Raw genomic sequence first — 20,826 nt, forward strand, 5'->3', positions numbered from 1 at the left:
GGTCGCTATGAGTTGTAGGTGACTCGACGGCACATAACAACAACAACAGGACAAAACTGTTTGTTCTTCTAGCTGTCCATGGTATATTCAACACTCTTCTCCTGCACCACAGCTCAAAGGCATCAATTCACTTTCTATCATCCCTAGTCACTAGTTATGTCCAACTCTATAACACATAGCACACAATTGCAAAGACTATAGCCTGGATCAGGCACACCTTAGTCTCCAGCCTGATGTCACTGCTCGTTAAGTACTCTGGGGAGGTCCCTGACAGCTGACTTTCCCAATGTAATTTGTCTCTTGATTTCCTGGCTACTGGTACCAAGAGTGTTGACTATGGAGCCAAGCAAACTAAAACTGTTAACTATCTCAATCTTCACCATCCATACTGATACTGCCAATTGATCCAGTGGTGAGAATCTTTGTTTTTTTGATGTTGAGCTTCAAAGTGAATTGAAGGCTGCAGTCCTTGACCCTCTGCAGCATGCACTTCAGGTCCTCCTCAGTTTCAGCAAGCAGGGTTGTGTCATCTGCAAAACACAGATTGTTGCTGAATCTTCCACCAATCCTGATGCCACATTCCTCCTTATACAGCCCAGCGTTCCGGATGATCTGTTCTGCATACAGATTGAATAGTTATGGAGACAGAATGCATCCCTGGTGGACCCTCTTCCTAATTTTGAACCATGCAGTGTCTCCTTGCTCTGTTCTGATGACTGCCTCTTGGTCCAAGTATAGGTTTCTCATAAGCACAATAAAATGTCTGGGATTCCCATTCTTTTCAGAGTCAGCCATAGCTTGTTATGATCCACACAGTCAAAAGCCTTTGCATAGTCAATGAAGCACAGGTAGACATTCCTCTGGCACTCTGCTTTCTGCCAAGATCCATATAACATTAGCTGTAATATCTCTAGTACCATAACCTCTTCTAAATCCAGACTGCACATCTGGCAGTTCTCGTTGACATATTGCTCCAGTCATTTTTTAATAATTTTTAGCAGAATCTTGCTTACATATGATATTAATGATATTGTAATTTCCACACTCTGTTGGATCACCTTTTTTTTGAATGGGAACAAATATCGATCTCTTCCAGGCTAGGTGGCTCTCCTCTAGATTTCTTGGCACAACTTAATGAGCACATCCAGGGCAGCAACTGTTTGTTGAAACATGCCAGTTGGTATGCCATCAACTCCTGGAGCCTTGTTTTTTGCCAATTCTTTTAGACCAGCTTGAACTTCCTCCTTCATCACCCCAGGCTCTTGCTCATAAGTTATTTCATTAAATTCTTCTGTGTCAGCCAATTCCTTCTGATACATTGATTCTGTGAATTCCTTCCATCTTATTTTAATGCTTCTTGGATCATTTAACATTCTATCCAAAGCATCCTTACGTATTGCCACTTATGGCTTGATTTTGTTTTGAACTCCTTCAGCTTAAGAAATGCTGAGCGAGTTCAGCCCTTTTGATTTTCTGACTCCAGCTCTCTGCACATTTCATTATAGTATCTTGCTTTGTCATCCCGGGCTGCCTTTTGAAATTTTCTGTCTAGCTCTTTGATTTCTTGGTTTCTTCCTTTAACTTTGGCTTCTCGGCGTTCTAATGCAATATTCAGAGTCTCATCTGACATCCATTTTGGTCTTTTCTTCCTCTTCAGCCTTTGTAATGATCTTTTGCATTCTTCATGGATTATATTCTTGATATCCTCCCACAGCTCATTTGGTCTACACTCATTGGTGCTCAAGGCCTCAAACCTGTTCCTGAGATTATTTTGAAATTCGAGTGGGAGAGACTTAAGGTCAAATATTAGTTCCCGTGGATTTGATCTAATTTTCTTCAATTTCAGCTTGAACTTGCATGCGAGTAGTTGGTGGTCTGTCCCACAATCAGCACTTGGCCTGTTTTCACATATGACATTGAGCTACTCCAGTGAGTCTTTCCACACATGTAATCTATTTGATTCCTATGCATACCATCAGGTGAAATCCATGTGTATAGCCTGTGTTTATGTTTCTTATAAACGGTATTTGCAATGAATAAATCATTGAATGTCCAGAATTCTACCATTCTATCTCCAGCCTCATTTCTGTCACTGAGTCCATGTTTTCCTTCTTCCCTGTTCCCAACTTTTGCGTTCCAGTTACCCATTATTATCAATGCATCTTGATTGCATGTTCGATTGGTTTCTGATTGCAAAAATTGGTAGAAATCTTCCATTTCCTCCTCTTTGGCTCATATATTTGAAGGATAGTGGTATTCACTGGACTTCCTTGTATGTGTGTATGGATATTATCACTGGACTTCCTTGTATGTGTGTATGGATATTATCCTGTCACTCACCAAACTGTATTTCATGATGGATCTAGAAATGACTTTTTAATTATGAAACCAACCTTATTTTTTTTCACCTTGTCATCCCCGGTACAGTAGATCAGATGATCATCTGATTCAAAATGTCCCATGCCAAGCCATCTCATTTCGCCAATATCTAGTATGTCAGTATTTATGCATTCCATTTCTTTCTTAACAATGTCCAATTTTCCTATATTCATGCTTCTTCCATTCCACATTCCAGTCACTAGTGTCTGCATTCAGCTGTTGCTCCTCCTTTGTGTTTTCATTTCTAAGATCTCAGTCTCAATTGCCATGCCAGCAAGTCTAAGTGTGCTCTATTGTACGTAGGGTTTTTGGAGGCCTGTTATTTCAGAAGTGGATGGCGAATCCTTCTTCCTGGTCTGCCTTAATTTGTGTGTTTGTTTGATAGACAAGCATTTTACAGAAAAGAGCAGATTAAAGACATTTACCCAATTAGAAAAATGACCAATAGATTCAATGTTGCTACCCGCCCTTGCTACGTGTATATTGACATATCCCTTTCCCTACTCCACCACAAACCCTTTCTACTTCTGCCTACAGATCCCTCTTCCCTTGACCAGTCCTTGCTATGATGGCTTAAGTCTCAAGCCCTTTTCTTTAGCATTTTACAATAGTGCTCATGCAGTGTAATTATCCTTTGTGTAACTGATCTATGTCATTTAGCATAAATTGCTGTAAGTTCATCTAAATTGTGCAGTGTTTCACAAATTCTTCTCCATTCTTCAGTGTTGCATAATATGCCATTGTATGAATGTACCACCATAGTTTGTTCATCCTTCAGTCCACTGATGGACACTCAGGTGGTTCCCACCTTTTGTTTCTTGTAAATAATGCTACATGAGTATATGCGTATCTGTTTTTGCCACTCCTCTTATTTCTTTGGGATATATTGTTTGTTGTTGTTGTTTGGTGCTGTCGAGTTGCAGACGACTCATAGCGACCCTATGAACGAACAGCCTGAGCACTGTTTGCACATAGAGTTTCTGGAGGCAAGCCATTTTGGAAGTGGATGTCGGGCCTGCTTCCAGGCTTGATTTAGTTGGGAAGCTCCAGCCAACACTGTCCACCATGGGTACCCATTACCACGATTGGCACATCACTGTCACAGGCTTTAGCATCACAGCAACCACGAGTTGCCTCTGTACAGCAACGCACAGATGAGTGCTATACCACCTAGAAGAATGTTTGTTTGACAGGAAAACAATTTGAACCCGGCTGAGGGCCCCAGATGAAAATCACCCACCTTTGGCTTGGTAGCATAACTTCTTTTCCACTAGGTCAACATAACTCTCTCTTTGGGATATATACTCTTTGGGATATATACTTACGTGTAAATGATCAAATGGTACTTTTATTTCCTAAACTTTCTAAGGAAGCACCAAACTGCTGTCCATAGTGGTTGCACCATTTTACATTCCCACCAGCAATGTATGAGATTTCCAGTCTCTCCACATCATAGCCAGTATTTGCTCTTTGCTGTCTTTTTTTTTTTTTTTGGCTGTCTTATTGAACATGTTGTATTTGCCGGTATGGGATAATATCTCATTGTTGCTTTGATTTGTGTCACTCTAACAGCTTGAGCCTTACTGCATGTGTTTGTTGACCACCTGATCATCTTCTTTGGTAAAGTGTCTTTTCAAGTCTTCTGTTCATTTTATGATTGGATTGTTTTTCTTGTTGAGCTGTTGGAAAATTTCCATACATATTAGAGTCCTTTGTCAGAAACATCATTGCTAAATGTGTTTGCCCCAATATGTAGGTTCTCTTGTTACCCTTTGGAGAAATTTTTTTATGGACTCAGGTATTTAATTATTAGGTAGTCTCAATCATCCATTTTATTCTCTACTGATTGTACATTATTGGCTATACTTAATAGTCTGTTTATGCCCTAAACCAGGGCTTCCAAGCTTATCCTTTCTTTGATGAATTTTTTTGTTTTGTTTTGAGCCTAGGTCCTTGATCCATCTTGAGTTAGTTTTTGTTTGTGATGTGAGGCATACATCTTGTTTTAAGTTTGTGTAAATATCCAGCTTTGCAAGTACCATTTGTTAAAGAGACTGCCTTTCTCCTACATAATGAATTCCATCTCTTCATCAAAGATAATCTGTCCACAGGAGGATTGATTTCTTTCTGGGTTCCCAATTCCATTTTATTGATATATGGAATACATTTATCATTGTAAAAGAAACAAGCTTTTTTGATTACTGTCACTGTGTAGTAGATTTTGAGGTCAAGAAATGTAAGGCCTCTTCTGTTTTTCATATTCAGTAGCACTTTCCTTATCTGTCATCTCTTTCCTTTCTATATTTAAATTTTGGGAAAACTTCAAACTGTTTTCCATAATGGCTAGACTATTCTACAATCCCAAACAGAATAGATGAGAGTTCCATTTTCTCCACACCTTTGCTAACATCTATTGTATTCTGATTTTTTTAATCATAGCCATCTTGGGATAAATGCAAATAGGTTTGATTTCTATTTCCCTAATGACTCTTTTCATGTACTTTTTTCCATGCACTTTTTGGCCATTTGTATCCATTCTTTGCTTGTTTTTATTTATTTTAATTATACTAGTTTATTTACCAAATTAAAATACAGTGTTTCCCAGAATAGGTGTTTTTAAATTGCTTTACTTTTTTGGCTGTTAAGTTGTAAGAATTTTTAGTTTTAATAATAAGCCCTTGTCAGATAGATGTTATTGCTGTCATGTACTGTCGAGTCAGAAGTGGGTCAGAGCTGACCCTCCAGCAGTTTTGCAGAGGCAGTAAAGCGCACAGGAGGAGGCTGCCCATCAGGTGGATTCAAACTGCCTTTCAGTTGGCAGCACAACTCTTTATTACTAAGCCACCTGAGCTCCCTTATCCCTTTATTTGCCAGGTCTGTCTTTTGAGGAACTTCTGTGTGAGTTTGAGCCCCCACTTTTTGGCAATTCATCATTGTTTTCTTCATTCCATATTGTTGATTGAAAAAATTGAGGTTGTTAACAACCACAGCTTGCTCTGCTCTACATTAAACACCCCTGGCAGCAGCACTCAGAAAAGCAAAAGATGACTCTCACTGGGAAAATCTACTATCAGGGACCTCTCCAGAGTACTAAGAGGCAATAATGTCAGTCAAGAGACTAAGACATATCTGGTCCAGGCCATGGTCTTTGCAATGACCTGCTGTGCATCAGAAGGCTAGACAATGACTAAAGGTGACAGAAAATTGATGCCTTTGAGTTGTGTTGTTGGAGAAGAATCTTGAACATACCACGATCATCAAGAAAACAAATAGGTCTGACTTGGAGAGAATGAGACCAAGTTTCTCCTTGGAGACTAGGATTTTGAAGCTTTGTCTCACATACTTTGGGCATGTGGCCAGGAGCGACCGGTCCTTGAAGAGGACATCATGCTTGGAAAGGTGGAGGGACAATGCAGGAAAGGAAGACCCAGATGAGATGGATTGACAGTAACTGGGGCAATAGGGGTAGGTGTGTTGGAGTCCTTGAGATTGGTTCAGGACACAGCAGGCTTCAGAGCTATTGTATATAAGATTGCTAAGAGTTGTAGGCAACTCAAAGGCACATAGCAACAACAACAACTGTCTGATCATCTATTCATCTTAGGCTGATGTTGCCTTCCCCTACTCCATTACAGTGTTCATTGTATTTCAATTTTATTCCTGTTCTCCCTGTCCGCTTCCCATAACCCTCCTATTTTAGTAAGAGTGGTCTTACATTACTTGTCTCTCTGTGACTGAGTTACTTCTCTCAGCATAATATCTTGTAGTCCTGCCCAGTATGTGTAGTGTTTCATGAATTCTTCATTGTTTTTCAGTGTTAGCACTGCAATGTACTGCAGTTACTCTATCCATGCATTTGTTGATGGTATTTAAGTGGCTTCCATTTCCTTGCCATTGTAAACAATGCTACAATAAACATATATTTGCATACAAACTATTCATGCTGAAGCTCTGATATCTAAATGGTGTATTCCCAGTAGTGGAATAGCTGTATCAAACACTTTTTCCATTTTTAACTTTGTGATGAAATACCTGAATCATTTTACATTCCCATAAGCAGCGCAACGAGAATTCTTTCTAATCTCTCCACGTTTTTGACAACATTTGTTGTTTGCTTGCCTATTAAACTTGACTATTGTTTCTTGAGTGAGATGATATACCATTTTTGTTTTGACATGAAAGGCACAGGATCTAATAGGGTTCAGTTCTGCTGTTCATAGATAGGGTTACTAAGAGTTGTAATCGACAGCACTTAAAATAGCAATAATAGTGGTCTTAAACATTTATTCACGTGTTTGTTGGCCATTTAAACTGGTTGACGTGGAGTCTTTTCACATATTCTCCCCATTTAGTAATTGGATTGTTTGTCTTTTCCTTTTTGAAGTGCTGGTTGTTACATGCTGCCAAGTTGGACCCAGATCATAGTTGACACATAGCTGGCAGTGGGTTTACAGAAGTTGTAAATCACACAGGAGGAGATTAGCTATCATTCTCTCCTGGAGCAGCCGAGACCAAAGTGACATAAACTCAACAGATTAGATATGGATTTTAGGGGGCAATGAGTTCATCTTCAAGAGGAAGAAACAATTTAGAAAATGAGGGTAAGAACAATTGCACAGGCTGAAGAAGGTAACTAGTCATTGACTTGTACATGTAGATGGAGTTGAGAAATCAGACTGCTGAAGTGCACACAGGACTGCTGTAAGGAAAGTTATAACACAAAGTAACAGTGTGGGAGCATTACTGATTATAAATTGTCAACAATAAGCTTGTTAAGAAGCAAATTGTACAAAGGTAGGATTTAAAATGCAGTTCTGTTACCTAATAAGATTATGACCATGACAAATTATTTAACTTTTCTATGCTTTATCTCATAATAAAAAGAGAATGAAAGTAGGAATTCACCTAAGAGGAACCTTGAAAGGAATAAATGAGTTAATATGCACACAGAATACTAAAACAAAATACACAGCAAGCTGATAATAAATGTTAATGTGCTTATAAGGTTAAACCAACATTAAGTAAGAATTAATTGAATATCTGTGGAACAAATGTAGATATGGAGGGGCCAGTCCTTAGAAAAGGACATCATGCTTGGAAAGGTGGGGAGTCACTGAAGGAGGGGAAAATCCTCAATGAGATTAATTGCTGCACTGATTACAATGATGGTTTGAAGTATGTTAGAGATGGTGAGGATGTCACAGGACAGGGCAGGGTTCAGATTGTTCATAGGGTCACTGTGAGTCATAGAGGACTTGATGGCACTTAACAGCAACAATATAAACAACTTAGATTTAACTCTTCACATTTTATAAGATGGTCAAGTTTTAAAAATATGTTCACACTACTAAGCTCAATGGGTTCTCACGACGACTAATTTCTACATATGACAAAACTGTTGTATGAAGAGGTCAAAAGTCACCAACACCACTCAGCTAACTGTTGGCAAAACTGAGCTAACACTTGGGCTTCCTGATCTCTGGCCCCCTCGACTCTGGGCTACACAGTGCCAGGGTCCCTCAGCTGCACTGGCTAGTACATACAGACTTTATCCAGAATGACATTTGCCAACAAAATGTAAAACAGGTACCTTTTCTAATCCAGCAGAACCTCGAAGAAAGAAATTCCATTCAGCATCAGTAAGTCTTCCTTGCTGACGCATAATCTCAACACAGATCATAAAGCTGTAGATGAGTTTATGTTGTTCAAAAAGTCCTCTTGAAATATTGACATAAGCAGTCAAAAGAGTTTGTTCCAGCAGTATGTCAAGCCGTGTCTCTAGGTCACTTGCCTTTTCAGAGGTTTCAATTGTTGTGTTGAACAACTGTATGAAAGAGAGCTTGGTTAAAGTTTCAGTTCAGTTAATTCTTCGTGGAGATAAGACAATCTCTGCTGCTCTCTTCCCCATATCTAAGTTCAGTGAGTAAAGAATAACATAAGAGTTGACCACTATACGAAGTTCAGAATTCATTACAAATTGACACTTGATGTTTCTTTTCCACACTCCTGTCTTTATTTGGAATGTGCATCCTAGACCAGACCCACTACTCTTGAGTCAATTCCAGCATATAGCCATCCTATGGACAGAGCAGAACTGCTGCCTGGATTCCAAGGCTGTGATCTTTACAAGCAGAGAAGGCGGTGGGTTCAAACTGCCCGTCCCTCAATTAGCAGCTGACAACCTAGGCCCTGCTGCCACCAGGGTGTTTTATAGAAATGAACCAAAACCAACCTTCTGACAATACACAAAAGGCATCATATTTATGTAGGACAGAAAATAATGGAAAAGAGAGGTAAGCGAGTACTACCAGTTTTTTTACGTCTTCTAAAAAATGTTTGACAAACCTTTCATATTTAGGTGACAGATGTTAGAACAAGGTAAGGTCATGTACTCTTAGCACTTCTTTAAGATAAGGCCTAGAGTATGAAAAGAACATTCTGGAATTTTCTTTGGAATTTAAGACAAATTTATTTTAAAGGTAACATCCACCTTTCTGTTCGGGAATTTTGAAAGGACCCTTCTTCCTCACGACAAGTGCTCCACACGACAAAAGTGTAGAGAAGGCAGCGATGATGGTAGTTTAAGAATGAGAGGATCGGAGCCTGTGGGGAAACTGGGCAGAAACTGAGCTTGTGAGCCTGGCTGGAGATCATGAGAGGCGAATCCTGAGCAGTTGTTGAAGGCTCATTCTACCAAGGACAAGAGGGGCACTTGGCAGAGATTTCAGGGGGCCTAAAGTACAAGGAGGCAGAGAAGGCCAGTGAGGTAATGGTTGACTAAATTCTGGATCACCCTGAGAGGAATTAAAGTGCATAAAGAGAGCAGATGGATCAAACCAGACTAGAAACCAGAACTAGCTGAAAACCAGGGCAAATGAAAGCCAAGAGGTGCACATCATTCCTCTCTAACAGTACCACACTCGGGTGTGCAGCTCTGCCATGGACCCACCCTCCTGCTGTTGCTTGGATGAAGCACATGATGAAGGAAAGAAGCTGGATGGTCAATGTTGCCTTACTAAATGGTAGACCTCCATTTAAAATATGAAAAGGGCTTGGAAGAAGGGCTTAGAGAACTGTAGATGTTAAAGCCTCTGAAATGCTCTTGAAAGTGTGGTTTACAAAGGGCAGTGGAGTTATTGTTTTAAGACGTATATTAGACAAGAAAGTGAAACTTTATTTAACAACCAGAAAAGAAGCAGAACAGTAAAAGCACAGTGTAGAGGCAACAGATTTGGTGTGAAAATAAAGTACAGTGAGATGGAAAGCATTCTGAATGCTTTCAACCTACGCTGTGGTGGCGAATGGTAGAGGATGACTTGATACCACCCACGAATACAGGTAAGTATCTAGTTTCCCTTTCAAATTACAGCTTTATTGATTAGCCCAATATTTCCTTTTTATCTCAGCTCAAGCTAAGATTTTTTTTTCTAAATCTTACTTTTATTTACTGCTGTTGTTTACCGTTGGGTTGGAAACAGCCCATAGCTGACCCTCCAGCAGGTTTTCAAAGGCAGTTAATTGCATGGGAGGAAATTGCCCATCCTTCTCCCGCAGAGTGGTTGGTGGCCTCGAACTGTATGCCTTTGGGATTGCAGCACAGCTTCTTGCCACTAGGCTACCAGAATTCCTATTGTAACAGCTTTTAAAACTTCAAAAATCTCCAAATACACAGCATAAGCAAAGTTATCATTACAGTTAGATAGTATTCAACAGGTAACTGATCCTTATCTTGCTTATTACCCACAAACTAAAGGAAGGGAACAGATAGGAAGTTTATCTTTTAATATGCCTTCTCTGGCCCTAATTTGATGTTGTTATGTAGATGGGCTAGAATATGTGAATGGAGTGTGTTGGCCTATCCACAAAGGGATTGGTTATCTGCCATTCCACAAGGAAATTGGCCAGTCTCAACAACCTGCAAGGGGATTGGCTAGTCTCACCAATAAGTGGAAGAGATCTAGCTGCAGAGATAGTAATTCTTCTTCTATCAGAAGCAATGAATTCTTTACCCAGACATCTCTGGGTAAGAGAGAACTTCCTTACCTGGTGAAATGTTGGACATGCTTTGAAACATCAATAGCAGCAATGGCTAAACTGGAAAATTGATTTGAGATGGGAAGTTGGTAGATGCAAGCTAATATTGGCAAGACTGAGAACTTTGTTGGACAATTGGTGAGAAAAAGCCAATTTTAGCAGGAATGAGAACCTAGAAATACTTAGAGCCACAAGACTTGAGGCTGAGGTGCCTGTGTGCACATTTTGGAAGCTGTCTTATCTGTATTTTGTTATTAATCTGATTCTGAATTATAATCTTTTAACTCCTCCAATATGGTTCTGTGTGGTCTGTGAGCTATCCCTTTGGATTCTGGATCCAACCAAGCATTAAATTGGTGTTGAGATGAGTAGAAGGAGGCATGGGAGTGTGGGGGACATGTCTGACCTCATGGGAATTGGTGTTGTGTTATTCATGCTGTGAGCAGGGATAGTTTCCCTCCGTGAAGTTTATAAAGGTCAGATATAGAGCTCTTCAAGTGGCCTGTGCTCTTTTTACAGCAGAGCTATGAGAGTGGCAAACCCTTGACTTTAGGAATTGAGGAAAAACTCCAAGATAGCACCTTTTCCAAGACCTATTTGTTCTTCAGGCAGTCCATGGGATATTCAGTATTTTTTTCCCCAACACCACAGTTCAAAGGCATCAATTATTCTGTCATCCTTATTCGTTGTGCAGCTCTCAGCTGCCTAGCAGGTGACTGGAAAGACTATGGCTTGAATAAGGCACACTTTAGTCTTTAAACTGACATCAATGCTTTTTAGGACCTCAGAGAGATCCCTGGAAGTAGACTTTTCCAATGCTATATGTGTCCTGATATCCTGGCTGTTGATACCAAGGGTGGTGATTGTGGATCCAAGTAAAATGAAGTTGGTGACAATTTCATCTTTTATCTTTTTCAATGTTGCATATTGGTGCAGTGACGAGGATTTTTGTTTTTTTGATGCTGAGATGCAAGTCATGTTGAAGGCTGCCCTGTTTAACCTTTTGTAGTAAGTGGTTCAAGTTTTCCTTACTTTCAGCAAGCAAGGATGAATCATCTGCATAATAAAAGTTATTGATGAATCTTCCTCCATTCATGATGGGACATTCTTCTTCATAGAGTTCAAGTTCTCAAATAATATGTTTCGGGTACAGACTGAATAGGTATAGAGAATGAATTCAACCCTAATACATGTTGTTGTTGTTGTTATGTGCTGTCGAGTCGCCTGCGACTCATAGCGACCCTATGTACAACAGCCTTAAACTCCACTCTGTCCTGTGCCAATCGCACTGTCTCTGACACTCCCATCCCAATTATCCCAGTCACTGAATCAATCCACCTCATAGAGGGCCTTCCTCTCCAGCGCTGTCCCTCCACCCTCCCAAGCATGATGTCCCCCTCTCCAAGGACCGGTCTCTCCTCACAACATGTCCAAAGTACGTTAGACGGAGCCTCAGAATCCTTGCCTCCAAGGAGCCACCCGGTTGAACCCTTTCCAGGACAAATCTGTTTGTTTTCCTAGCAGTCCATGGTATTCTCAATACTCTTCTCCAGCACCACAGCTCAAAGGCATCAATTCTCTTTCTATCCTCCTTAGTTATTGTCCAATTCTCTGATACATAACAGGTGATTGCGAAGACCGTGGCCTGTATCAGACGCACCTTAGTCTCCAAAGAGATACCACGGCTTTTCAGTACTTTGGAGAGGTCCCTAACAGCAGACTTTCCCATGGCAATGCGCCTTTTAATTTCCTGGCTGCTGGTGCCAAGACTGTTGACTACGGAGCCAAGCAAACTAAAGCTGTGTACAATCTCAATCTCTTCACCATCCATCCTGATGCTGCCAATTGGTCCAGTGGTGAGAATCTTTGTCTTCTTGACATTGAGCCTCAATCCATATTGTAGGCTGTAGTCCTTGACACTCTGCAGCAGGCGCTTCAGGTCCTCCTCAGTTTCAGCAAGCAGGGTTGTGTCATCTGCATAACGCAGATTGTTGATAAATCGTCCACCAATCTTGACCCCACATTTCTCCTCATAGAGCCCAGCCTCCCGGATAATCTGTTCTGCATATAGGTTGAAAAGGTATGGAGATAGGACGCATCCCTGGCGTACGCCCTTCCCAATTTTGAACCATGCAGTGTTCCCTTGCTCTGTTCTGACAACTGCCTCCTGGTCCAAGTATAAGTTTTGCATTAGAACGATCAAGTGTTCTGGGATTCCCATTCTTCTCAGAGTCAGCCATAGTTTGTTATGATCTACACAGTCAAATGCCTTTGAATAGTCAATGAAACACAGATAGACATTCCTCTGGTATTCCCTGCTTTCAGCCAAGATCCATCTAACATCAGCTACAATATCTCTAGTACCACGACCCCTTCGGAAACCAGCCTGGACTTCTGGTAGTTCTCTGTTGATATGCTGTTCCAGTCGTTTCTGGGTAATCTTCAGTAAAATCTTGCTTGCATGTGAAATCAATGACATTGTTCCATAGTTTCCACATTCGGTTGGGTCACCTTTCTTTGGGATAGGAACAAATATCGATCTCTTCCAGTCAGTTGGCCAAGTGGTCGTTCTCCAGATATCTTGGCACAACTTGGTGAGCACATCCAGGGCAGCATCTGTTAACTGAAATATGTCAATTGGTATACCATCTATTCCTGGAGCCTTATTTTTTGCCATTTCCTTCAAAGCAGCCTGAACTTCTTCTTTCATCACCATAGGCTCTTGCTCATATGTTGTTTCATGAAATTCTTCTGTGTCTTCCAATTCCTTTCGATACAGTGACTCAGTATATTCCTTCCATCTTCTTTTAATACTTCTGGGATCATTTAACATTCTGCCGAAAGCATCCTTGATTATAGGAACTCAAATTTTAACCTATGTTGTGTTCCTTTAAATATGGATTGAAGGTCAACATCAAGAAAACAAAGATTTTTTTTCCTTCTGAGGCTTTGTCTCACATATTTTGGACATGTTGCAAGGGGGGGCCAGCCCTTGGAGAGGGACGTCATGTTTGGGAGGATGGAGGGACAGAGAAAGAGAGGAAGACCCTTGATGGATATATTGATTCAGTAACTGGGGTAATCATGGTAGGTGTGTCAGAGACAATAAAGTTGGCACAGGATAGAGCAGGTTTCAGGGCTACTGTACATAGGGTCGCTATGACTTGCATGTGACTCAACAGTGCATAACAACAATAACAGTGTTCCCATGCTCTGTCCATACAAAAGCCTCTTGGTGTATGTATAGGTTTCACATAGAATATTATAGGAGCATCAGATTGACAACTCTCTTCTGGAGAGGTTCTCACAGATTTTATTCATGTAGCATTCATAAAGTGTGTTGTGGTGCTAGACACCATGGGGAATGCAGGAATGGGTGAGACTTGAGGCCTGCATTTGGGAGAGCAGACTCTAACTGGGGAGAGAATCCTACTCAGGCAATTAATATCCATGCCATATATATTAAATTAAAGGCATATCCAATGTGTTCCATTAAAAACTGCTGAAAATTCCTTGCTGTGTTTCCCATTGAAAGATGAGAGTCTAGTTGCCCTCCTCCTGAGCCTAGACTAGTCTTAGTGAGTTTATTTGCAAGAGAAAGAAGAGAAGTAATGTTTCAGGACAACCAGTGCTAGGAGGTCAGAACAAGCTTTGAAGCTTTTACATCAGTTTCTTAGGATATTTGTTTTTTGCTAACTCCCTCATGGAATCCAGTTGCTAGATTGTGAGAAGTCCAGCCATATAGAATAGTCATGAAGGTGCTATGCTTGGCAGCTCAGCCATGTAAGTCGGCCATCTGGGGAGGTCCAGTCCACTTGAGATTCCAGATGCCTGCAGCCCATCAGTAGGAATCCCTGGAGAAAGTGACATTTGAACCAGGAGGGAGGGCTTTATAAATGGAGGGAGCACCATAAATATCAAATCACGAAGTGGATCAATTTGCAGAAGAACACTGAGAAATGTGGCTAGAGCAACTGGATGGGCTGGATTCAGCTCTGAGAACATGGATTGAGCTGTGTTTGACTCCCCTAAAAATTTCAGTAAGACCAGTGCTGCATACTGAAGCTTTGGAACACTGAAATTACTTATGTGCAATGTCATGAAATGCGTCTAGAAAGAGTGAGGAATGGAGACAAGTCTTCCTCACAAGAGAAAAGATAGGATGCAATTGCGAGTATGAGACAGAGAGACCATAAATCAGGCAGGAGGGTCTGACAGCCATATATATAGTGAGAGAGCAAAGGGGGCCAGGGCTTCTAGGATACCTCAGAATGAAAGCCTGGACTAGTCTGCATTATTAAAAGTCTTTCCAGGGAAAAGGGTGCTCTTGTGGCCAAGTGGTAAGAATTTGTACTGCAATCCCAAGGAAATGGAGAAAGCAGATTAGTTAAGGTCGGTACAGTTAAAGACATCACAGAAAACACAAGCCATGGAAAGGAGGCTAGACGACTATAGAAAAGGCTAAAGAAATAGCTCACAGGAAGAAGGCAGGAAGGAAAACGAATTAGTTGACAAAGTCAGGAGAAAACCGAACATGAGAAGGGGCGTTCTTTTCCTCCTTTACAGACAGTTCTATGCACACTGGGTTTGTAAATCTTTAGGAATCATAGCAGTTAGAGTCACTTTAAAAACCAAACTCAATAGAAGTCCAAACCCAGACCCCTAGTGACATTTACTTGTTAAACAGACTCATGAAAGGAACAAAATATCATTTAAAGGAACATCATGAGATACGTTTCATTTGCAATGATAGCAGTAATGACCACCACCTACCTTACCTGTTTAAAATACTTCAGTGAATATTGATACATGGGGTCTATCTCTGAGAGGCTGGCAATGACAAAGTACATGACAGACCCCTGAGTGGCTACTGGGCGGTACTTCTCACGAGCAACGTTGATCATCTTTTCCGTGGACTCTGCTTCCTTCAGTCGGGTTTTAATAGCCCCAGAAGTGATCTGAATGAACAGACAAGGATATGTTCTTAGAGGCTGGTCTCAGGAAGAGTCAGATTTTAAAATCTATGCAGTTGGTCTGTTGTTGCTGTTGTGCACCATCGACTTGGAACTGACCCATAGTTGACCCTCTAGTGGGTCTTCAGAAACAGTTTATTGCATGGGAAGAAACTGCCCACCTTTCTCCCCTGGAGTAGTTGGGGGACTTGCACCATGTCTTTGGTATTGTAGTGCAGCTTCTTGCCACTAAGAACACAAAAGGAAAGATGACACTAAAATTTTGGGAGCTGGAAAATGGAAGAAGTGAAAATGACTTAGCAGATGTGGAAAATGGTTTTTAAGCTGGTGAAGGAGAAAAACAAAAGAACCCACCAAATTTATGAAGCACAATTCTTTTCTAGGGCTTAGGAATTTATAGCAACAAGCAACTGGTTAGAAGTGGGAAGGGCTTAAAAAAATAGTATTGATTTGGAGACCTTCAGGCTGTTTACCTACATCACCCAGCCAGAGGATTGCCCCTTGCCCACTCTGGCAGAAAAACAGATGTTAGCTGTGAAGTAAGAAGGAAGGTCTTTGAATGGAAGGAAACCAGGCACAGGAGAGAGCAGGGTTGTTACTGTGTGTCATCAAGTCTATTCTAACTCATCGTGACCCTATCTGATGGAGCAGAACTGAGGCTGAGGGTTTCCTAGGCTGTAACCTTTACAGGAGAACTGAAGGCCTTTTCTTCCTTTTGGGCTTCTGGGATATTTTGGCTGCTGAGTGCCAAGTCATTGGGCCACCACATCTCCTTGAGGGCAGGTACCATACTGAAAACATATTAACGAATTTATACACTGAAGGGACAGCAAAACCCCCATTAATGCCAGAAGCAGAAGCGGGCCATAAAAATTCTTAGCTTAAGGCAAACACGAATGCCCTGGGTAAAGTCTTATTTGTCCTTGCAAAGTAAAGAATTAACTAGTGTCTAAGTGACACGGAACGAGTAAAGGCAGGCAACGTAGCCAGCCTGTCAAAAGCCAACCCACATGACTGATCCCCCGACCCACCAACTATGATTCTCAATCTCCCTGCCCCAACAGGGCACCCAAGAAAAGCTATAAAAGCAATTGGGAGGGGGGACTCGGGGCTTTTTCCCCCGCTACCAACTCACGGAGGGAGAAAGTCTCCATATGTGGAATTAATAAACGCTCTTGAAATTTTCAGACATGTGATTGGATCTCCTTTGAGGGGCATTTCGTGGTCAGAACATACACACTGGGTTGTGAGACCTTTCCTTACTCCTTTTCTCAGCCTCCAAAATGCTTCTAGTTAGGTCTTCTCACCCTCCAGGCAATGTAGGCATTGAATGTTTAGCTATAATTCAGATACACTTACATGGCGAAGTTGGGACATGGGAAGGTTATGAGTGTGTAATGTAGAGGTTCAGGAAGATACTTTTGATATTTTATTATGGATAGACAATAATCAATGGGCAAAACAAGAAATTCAAGCATTAACAGCAATGAGTTTGAGTTTAGAGAAAAGATGTGAGAATGCAATTCCCAGCAAAAAAAGAGAAAGCACTGGCTTCTGTGAAGGCAAGCATGGAGGAAGGTGGATGGAACCCAGGGATTACTGGGTTTCATAAAAAGCTTTGTAGAACTATTTCACTCTTTTAAGCAGTTTGAAAGTAAATCGCTGAGAAGAGGACACATAACAAATAGGTTAACAAGTAACTGAATTAAACACTCAAGAAGAATGAATGACTGATGAACAGAGACAGAGAGGGAGGAAATGGTAAGCTGAGGATTAATTATTGACTGTTCCGACACTAAGATCTCAAGAGACCAGGATGTAAAGTGGTAAGCAACTGATAATGTTAGGGAAAGACAATGGAAAGAACTTTGCTTCTTGTCCAGTGAAGTTAAAGGAATTTTTAAAACAAATGAATTTTTTTTCATGAGTGAATAAACATAATTGTGCAGGCTTTGTTACTGTCGCTGTGGCTAGGCACCGTTGAGTATGATTCAAGGTACCTATGAATGATAGCTCTGAATCGTATCCTATCCTGTGCCATCCTCATCATCTCTGGCACTTGAACACATTGTTTCTTGGAAATTAGCACACTAGGTTCTTAATGTTCACTTTTAACATCATGGCTTGGGTCTGCAAAATAATTTGCTGTACTTAAATGACATTTTATGTAAAACTATCTTTGTATGAGATGTTCATACCTTCAACAAATATTTATTGAGCACCAAAAATGTACACCATGCTAAGTGCTTGGAGAAGTAATATCAGATGAATTAGTCACTGATTCCAACCACATAAAAGTTACAATGCACAATGAGGGAGAGAATAGTTTAAAATTAATATATTTTAGGGCATTATGATTATCATAAGAGTCCGGAATGAGGGTTGCGGAGTGGAGTATACTTGGGGTGGGGGTGGGAATGTGCAGGGTTGGGGAGGGGACTGTGTACAAATGAAGGAGTTTGTCTTTTGCTTTTCAAGGAGAGGAGCAAACTGGGGGTGGGAATGGGGTGGGTGGGGAGAAAAGTGCAACAATGAATGAATGGAATTCCAAAATCTCTGTAGATGTTCATTGAAATTAATAATAATAATAATAATTTTTTTTAAAAAGTTACAATGCAGCAGTGAAAGAGAGGAGATGTGAAATTCAGTAACTGTGCTAGATGGTAAGTGTAACAGGTGTTAGAATAGAATAAGGTGCTCTAGAAGCTCCCAGAAGGAGGAGGCAAAACCACCTATGAATACCAAGAAGATGTCCTGAAGGGATGATAGTAATGTACGTATGTAATTCTACTTGTTCCTTTCAACTAATATTTTGTCCGTGTTCTTTACATTGCATGCTTTATTAAAAGACAGAGACTAGAGGAGCAGCTGTCTACAGTTTCTCTACTCTTTTTGGTTGGTGAGGCGCACTGCTAGCCAGGCAGCAGTGTGTGTGTGCCCCAGCCAGCCGCCCTCCTGACACTAAAGGCCCTGTAGCAAACTCATAGATCATGGCTGTACTTCTTAAACAATCCACTTTCTGTAAACACTGAAAATATTTTACTTGCCTTTGAATCCTGGAGTGTGTCGATGAGTTCTTCATTGTCCAGAATATTTCCTTCTGATGTAAAGAGCATTTTCAAGATTTTCTCTTCTATGCTTTTCAGCTGGTTCTTGTCGGTGTTGATCCTCACAATGAGCTTGATTCTTTGTTCTTCTAGCTCAGGCTTTTCAAGTCGCACCACATCACTAGAACCAAAGTTTGAACAGTTGAGTTATTCAAACTGGTCCGTGTCCTCAACTTGTTATTTCCCTTTATCTATTTCTAATGGTTCCTATCAAAACACCATTCAGCTGAGTATATAAGCTAGTCACCAAATCTGAATGCACACAGCCTCTTGTGTTGGCTTTGCTTAGTGACTCATCACTGAACTACTCCCACTTACACTTCTTCATTTTGTAGTTCAGAGCCCTGTGCAGGGTACTTTCCATAGCTTCTGCTTGTCTTAGAAAAACCTCAATACTTGATATATGTATCACCCAGTTCTGTCTCTAATGCTTCTTTGCTCCAATCTGAAAATAGAACTTGGATCATATTTCTCATTTTGCATGAAGCTTTCTCCTCTCCCTCACGTAGGGGGATTCCCTCAGACTCTGTAAAACAATTCCGACGCATCTGAACAAGGATCCTCACCACTGGATCCAAAACGTGAGCTGAGGTCCTTCTTTACATGCTCATTCATAATTTGAGTCCCAGCCCTCTATTTTCAGGAATCAATGTTTAGTGAGTAGCATGTCGCTCGTGGCTTATTCTTTCCGGTCCTCAGTATGTCCCTGAGAGGCAGGCATTGTGCATGTGGGCACAACAGACTCTTACGGGTCAAGGCCTTGAGGCTAAGAGACACACAGTTGGGCTTGAGTCTGGTCTGCTGACTCCAGACTACAGCCACTGCTGAGTTCAATGTGACTCCGCAAGCCTGTGTGGTACAGAGCAGAACCCCTCTATACTAACTTTGTAGTCATAATCTTTGGAAAAAATTATTTTATTGTAATTTGGGTAAAAACGTACAGGCCAAATAGTTTTTTTTATCTGACAAGTCAGACATATTTTATTTTATGACAATGGTGGTAATTCCTTTAGTTTACATTAAAGTTCTTTTCCCAATTCTTTCCTGAGTTTCTTGTTTCAGTTTGCCTTTCTTTCCTGACCCTTCTTGCCTTCTGAGCTTGACATTTGGGAAAATACTGCCCTTTTAATGTTATATGGCTTATTGGACCAAGGAGTACATTCCACTTCAGTGTTATTATTCAATTTACAGTCTCAATATTCACTATTGTCTGGTGAAAGGTGACCTCTGGGTCTAAAGACTACAAACCCAACAGCAGAAGATTATAAGGCCTTATTTTTTTGGTGCTGCTGGAAGTCTAAACTAGTCCTTACTAACCGTCTGAGGGACCACTGCTGACTCCAGTGTACGTGTTACCACCCACTATGATAACATATTAACAACCCACTCTTCATGTGCTATGCACAGGCTGGATTCGGAAACCTTACAAATTATTCTATGAAATCTTTAAGAAGTTAGCACCTCATATTTAGTTGATTAAAGAAGTATTCCCAGAAGAGAAACATTTAAAGAATTTCTAAGATAAAGGTAAGCTCATGGGACAGAATGGTGGATCACAGATCAAATGGATCACAGAACCCAAGAGGGTGCCAGGGAAGGCAGTGAGAATAAGAGATGGAAGGGAGACCGAAGGCAGTGGGGATGGTGGGATGGGCTAGTGGACTCCTGAAGGTGAAGGAGGATGTCCTGTTCTTTGGGTGTCCTCTTCCTGTTCTTTGGGTATCCTACTCCAAAGAACAGAAAACCTGCCTCTTGGCAGCTTCCAGAAGCTTCAGAAATGAACCATAGTTTTCAAAATTGTGAGGAGCCTGGAGAAAATGTACACAGTCAGTAATGACCAAGAGCTCAGCAGATTGGAGGACAAGTAAGACAACAGTTGCTCGTCAGCACTCTGGAGATAGAACTGCATCCTTTCATAAACTTGGGTCTATCAGCTTCCCTCTTCAAAATCACCAACCAAGGAGATTCCACAACCCACTGCTGAAGTCTCAGGAGACTTCTTGTCCCAGTCACTTTAGCAGTATAACCAAGCTTAACTACTTATGGGGATAGATTGGCCTGAAAAATTCTCAATCATACCATGAGAGTATTTCCATGAACTATGGTGACATATCCTTTGATTGGTAATTAATGAACTTAGCAGAAGTTAAGCAAGTTAGCAGAATAGATTCTTAAAGGAAACAAGAAAAATGAGACAAGTTTGTCAGTGATAACAGTGGTTCTTGAGTCTAGCAATTGGATCCTATCTCCATACCTTTTCAACCTATATGCAGAACAGATTATCCAGGAGGCTGGGCTCTATGAGGAGAAATGTGGGGTCAAGATTGGTGGAC

The 20,826-nt window shown here is 40.9% G+C and overlaps 1 protein-coding gene across 1 annotated transcript in view; it reads right to left on the reverse strand.

The window, feature by feature from the left end:
- Positions 1–20,826, reverse strand: part of DNAH6 (dynein, axonemal, heavy chain 6) — a 383,600-nt gene that overhangs the window by 69,212 nt on the left and 293,562 nt on the right. Inside the window, exons 58-60 of the mRNA XM_006900399.1 lie at positions 18,434–18,614; positions 15,192–15,371; positions 7,970–8,203 (exon numbers count right to left, since the gene is read on the reverse strand). Coding sequence (XP_006900461.1) covers positions 7,970–8,203; positions 15,192–15,371; positions 18,434–18,614 — 595 coding nt within the window. The remainder of the gene's footprint in view (positions 1–7,969; positions 8,204–15,191; positions 15,372–18,433; positions 18,615–20,826) is intronic.

This window comes from Elephantulus edwardii, unplaced genomic scaffold, assembly GCF_000299155.1.
Source record: "Elephantulus edwardii isolate Elephantulus edwardi_28Jun2011 unplaced genomic scaffold, EleEdw1.0 scaffold00283, whole genome shotgun sequence".
Taxonomy (NCBI): domain Eukaryota; kingdom Metazoa; phylum Chordata; class Mammalia; order Macroscelidea; family Macroscelididae; genus Elephantulus; species Elephantulus edwardii.